At 47.3% G+C, this 4435-nt stretch overlaps 1 protein-coding gene across 2 annotated transcripts in view; it reads left to right on the forward strand.

The window, feature by feature from the left end:
• The window catches only part of EPHA10 (EPH receptor A10), a 46858-nt gene that overhangs the window by 27635 nt on the left and 14788 nt on the right, over positions 1-4435 (forward strand). For both annotated transcript variants that reach the window (XM_037731801.1, XM_017509746.2), the window contains exon 6: positions 1968-2101. In XM_037731801.1, coding sequence (XP_037587729.1) covers positions 1968-2101 — 134 coding nt within the window. The remainder of the gene's footprint in view (positions 1-1967; positions 2102-4435) is intronic.

The following is a 4435-nucleotide window of genomic DNA, read 5'->3' on the forward strand; positions in this document are numbered from 1 at the left end:
CGGGGTTTCACCGTGTTGACCAGGATGGTCTCGATCTCTTGACCTTGTGATCCACCCGCCTCGGCCTCCCAAAGTGCTGGGATTACAGGCTTGAGCCACCGCGCCCGGCCCCAACTTCATTCTTTTACATGTGGATATCCACTGTTCTCAGTGCCATTTGGTGAAGAGACTATCCTTTCTGCATAGCATAACCTTGGTACCCTTGTGGGAGATCATTTGATCATATATGGAGAGGAGTTACTTCTGGGCTCTGTATTCTGTTTCATTGGTCTGTATGTCTGTACCATATTTTTTTGATTTCTGTAGCTTTGAAATATGTTTTGATGTCAGGAAGTGTGAGGACTCCACCTTTGTGTGTGTGGGTAGGTTTTGTTGTTGGTTGGTTTTTGTAAATAATGGAGTCTCACTGTGTTGCTCAGGCTGGTCTCAAGCGATTCTCCCACCTTGGCCTCCCAAAGTGCTGGGATTAGAGGTGGGAGCCACTGCCCCTGACCCAGCTTTATTTTTCCTTCCCATGATTGTGTTGACTATTCATGGTCCTTTCAGATTCCATATGAATTTTAGGACATTTTTTCTATGTCTGCAAAAAAATACCTGGATTTTGATAGGATTGCATTGAATCTGTAGTTCACTTTTAGTAGTAGGGACATTTTAACAATATTAAGTGTTCTATTCCACAAACACAGGATGCCTTTCCAATTATTTGTGTTTTCTTTAATTTCTTTCAGCAATATTTTGTAGTTTTCTGTATGAAAGTCTTTCAACCCTTCGGTTAAGTTTATTTCTAAGTATTTTATTATTTTTGATGCTATTATAAGTGGGACTGTTTTCCTAATTTTCTTTTTGAATTGTTCATCATGTATAGAAACACAACTAATTTTTGTGCATTGGTTTTGTATTCTGCAACTTTGCTGTATTTGTTTATTAGTTTTAAATTTTATTTTATTTTTTTGAGATGGAGTTTTGCTCTGTTGCCCAGGTTGGAGTGCAGTGGTGTGATCTTGGCTCACTGCAACCTCCGCCCCAGGTTCAAGTGATTCATCAGCCTCAGCCTCCTGAGTAGCTGAAATTACAGGCATGTGCTACCATGCCTAGCTAATTTTTGTATTTTTAATAGAGAGAAGGTTTTGCCATCTTGGCCAGGCTGGTTTCAAACTCCTGAACTCAAAGTGATCCACCCACCTCGGCCTCCCAAAGTGCTGGGATGATAGGCATGAGCCACCATGCCTGGCCTAAAAATTCTATGTGGAATCTTTAGGGTTTTCTACATATCAGATCATGTCATCTGTAAACAGAGATAAATTTCCTGCTTCTTTTCCAGTTTGGATGCCTTTTATTTCTTTTTCTTGCCTAACTGCTCTGGCTAGAACTTCTGGTATTATGATGAATAAAAGTGATGAGAGCAGACATCTTGCCTTTTTCCTGACGATGGAGGGAAAGCTTCCAGTCTTTCACCATTGGGTATAATGCTCACTGTAGGCTTTTCATATATGGCCTTTATTCTTTTGGGATAATTTCCTTCTATTTCTAGTTTGTTGAGCGTATTACCACTTGACCAGACCATTGGAATCGTTAAGTAGCAGGTCTTCCTGCCCCTAAATGCTCTCTTATGTCTCCAAGCTGCAGCAAGTGTAGAAAGAGCCTGGAGCTTTAGAGCCAACCACCGTGAGAGAAGCTGGGGTGTAGGCAGTGGGCAAGTAGCAGAAGGCCTAATGCTTTTCCCTCTAGGGACAAAGAAGAAAAAGGACTATGGGGGCAGAGGGACCTCTTTCCTCCCGTCCCACAGACTCCTCCCCTTTGGCCAAGCCTCTCAGGCTGTTCCCTAGCCCCGCCCACAGCCCCTGAGACCACGCCCCAGGCCTCTCTTAGCCCGGTCCCATAGCCCCGCACACTGCACCCTCTTCCCCCACCCCAAATCCTGCCACGTAGGGGGTCAAGGTGGAGAATACCATGTTACTTACTTTCAGCGCCCTGGGAAGAGGATGAGATCCGCAGGGACCGAGTGGAGCCCCAGAGCGTGTCCCTGTCGTGGCGGGAGCCCATCCCTGCCGGAGCCCCTGGGGCGAATGGCACGGAGTACGAGATCCGATACTACGAGAAGGTGAGTACGTGTCTGGGAGGGACCTGGAGCCTGGCCCGCACCTGTCCCCCACCCCGGGCTTCTGGTTCTTCAGGCCGTCCTCCCAGCAAAAGCCCTTGTTACTGCCTTTGTAAACATAACCGCCCTCTCCTAGGGGCTCCAGGCTGGAGTCTCACCTTCCCCGGACTCCTGCTCTTCCTCTCTCCGCTCAGATCTGTCTCCATCACCAACCATTTCCATTGTTCGCACGTCACCTAGTATTTCAGTTGACAAAGAGATTTCTCTGGGGCTTGGTCCAGATTTTGTGTGGCTAAATCTTATACGTACCATTTGTAGAGCCCTTGTAAAGAAAAAGGACACAGAAAGATCATATCATTTCTAATTTTACAAAAATGCGTGCCCGTGGAGCACATTGCTAGGTGTGGTGGTGTGCTGGTAGATGTTTAGCAGCCAGCTTTCCAGAACAATAAATGTATGAGTAGTTATAATTTTAGTGATACAAAAAATGTGTAGCACAGCATTTACGGTGATAATAAAATATATACAGAACCCTTGATTGTGAACTCCATATAGCCAATTGATCCCCATAGGATACTTGTGCTGATTTTTGCTGACCTCTTGTGTCTGTTGTCAATCTGTGGCTGCAGCTTAGCTGTGATGCAACAAATGGAGTCACATTCCAATCTGCTCATTTCCCCATAAGTTTATTATCTTTTTATTTATTTTTTTATTTTAAAACAGAGTTTTGTTCTTGTTGCCCAGGCTGGAGTGCAGTGGCATGATCTCAGCTCACTGCAACCTCTGCCTCCTGGGTTCAAGCGATTCTCCTGCCTCAGCCTCCCAAGTAGCTGGGATTAGACGCCAGCCACTACATCCGGCTAATTTTTGTATATTTAGTAGTGATGGGGTTTCATCACGTTGGCCAGGCTGGTCTCAAACTCCTGACCTCAGGTGATCCACCCGCCTCAGCCTCCCAAAGTGCTGGCATTACAGGCATGAGCCATTGTGCCTGGCCAATTTATTTTCTTTAAATCTATATGTAAGCTACTGTTAAACTGTTTCTCACCTTGGTACAAATTATATTCACTAAAGTGAAACCTCTTTCAGCTTCTACCTGTGTCAGAACTTCACTCACTCCTCAACAACATGAGGGACTTCTTTGCTGAATCAGATAATAGATTTTGAATACTAGAAGTCTGTTGAGAGCTGTGAGTGTTGGGGCTGAGCGGGAAGGAGGAGAGAGTCCTGAGTCACTGCTGGGTGTCTGACCTGGGTAACCCAGAGTATGGGGTACCACTGACTGAGATGAGAAGCATTGAGTTGAAAGGGCAGGCTTGGGGCAAGATGATGAACCTGGTTTTGCTCATGTAGCATTCAGGGGGCCTGTGGGAGACCTAGGTGGACTTACAGGTCTGAAGCTCAAGGGAGAGGCCTGGCCTGGAGAGAGAGAGAGAGAGAAAGAGAGAGAGAGAGATTGTGGGTTCTCAGCATAGAGACAGTAGCTGTAGCCAGGTGATTGGAGGAGAAGAACAAGGAGGGCACTGAGAAGAGTGGCCAGGACAAAGCCCTGAGGAATGCTGATATTTAGGGGACAGCATCAAAGGACGCTGGGAAGGGGCTAGGTATGCAGCAGGTGCTTAGAAAGGACTCACTGAATGGACATTGGGAATCAGGGCATAGACAAGAGTCCCAAGTCTGAGCTGGATGGATGCTCCCAGGCCATTAGCCAGGGAGTGTGAATTTGTTGGGCATGAAAACCCTCAAAAACAGGAGCAAGGGCCAGGCTCAGTGGCTGTCGCCTGTAATCCCAGCACTTTGGGAGGCCAGGCAGGAGGATGGCTTGAGGACAGACGTTCAAGAGCAGCCTGGGCAATAAAGTGAGACCCCTACCTTTACAAAAAAGAAATTACCCAGCATGGTGGTGTGCGCCTGTGGTCCCAGCAACTTGGGATGCTGAAGCAGGAGGATTGCTTGAGCCCAGGCAGCCAAGGCTGCAGGGAGCAGTGATTGCACCACTGCACTCCAGCCTGGGCAACAGAGCAAGACCCTGTCTCAAGAAAACCCACCAAAACCCCAAAACAATAAAAAAGAAAGAACAAGGCCAGGAGTGGTGGTTCATGCCTGTAATCCCAGCACTTTGGGTGGCCAAGGTGGTGGATCACCTTAGGTCAGGAGTTTGAGACTAGGCTGTCCAACATGGCGAAACCCATGGTGGCCGGCGCCTGTAATCCCAGCTCCTCGGGAGGCTGAGGCAGGGAGAATTACTTGAACCCAGGAGTCGGAGGTTGCAGTGAGCTGAGATTGGACCACTGCACTCCAGCCTGGGTGACACAGCGAGACTCCATCTCAAAAAAA

This window comes from Cebus imitator, unplaced genomic scaffold (genome assembly GCF_001604975.1).
Source record: "Cebus imitator isolate Cc_AM_T3 unplaced genomic scaffold, Cebus_imitator-1.0 Scaffold420, whole genome shotgun sequence".
In the NCBI taxonomy this organism is placed as follows: Eukaryota; Metazoa; Chordata; class Mammalia; order Primates; family Cebidae; genus Cebus; species Cebus imitator.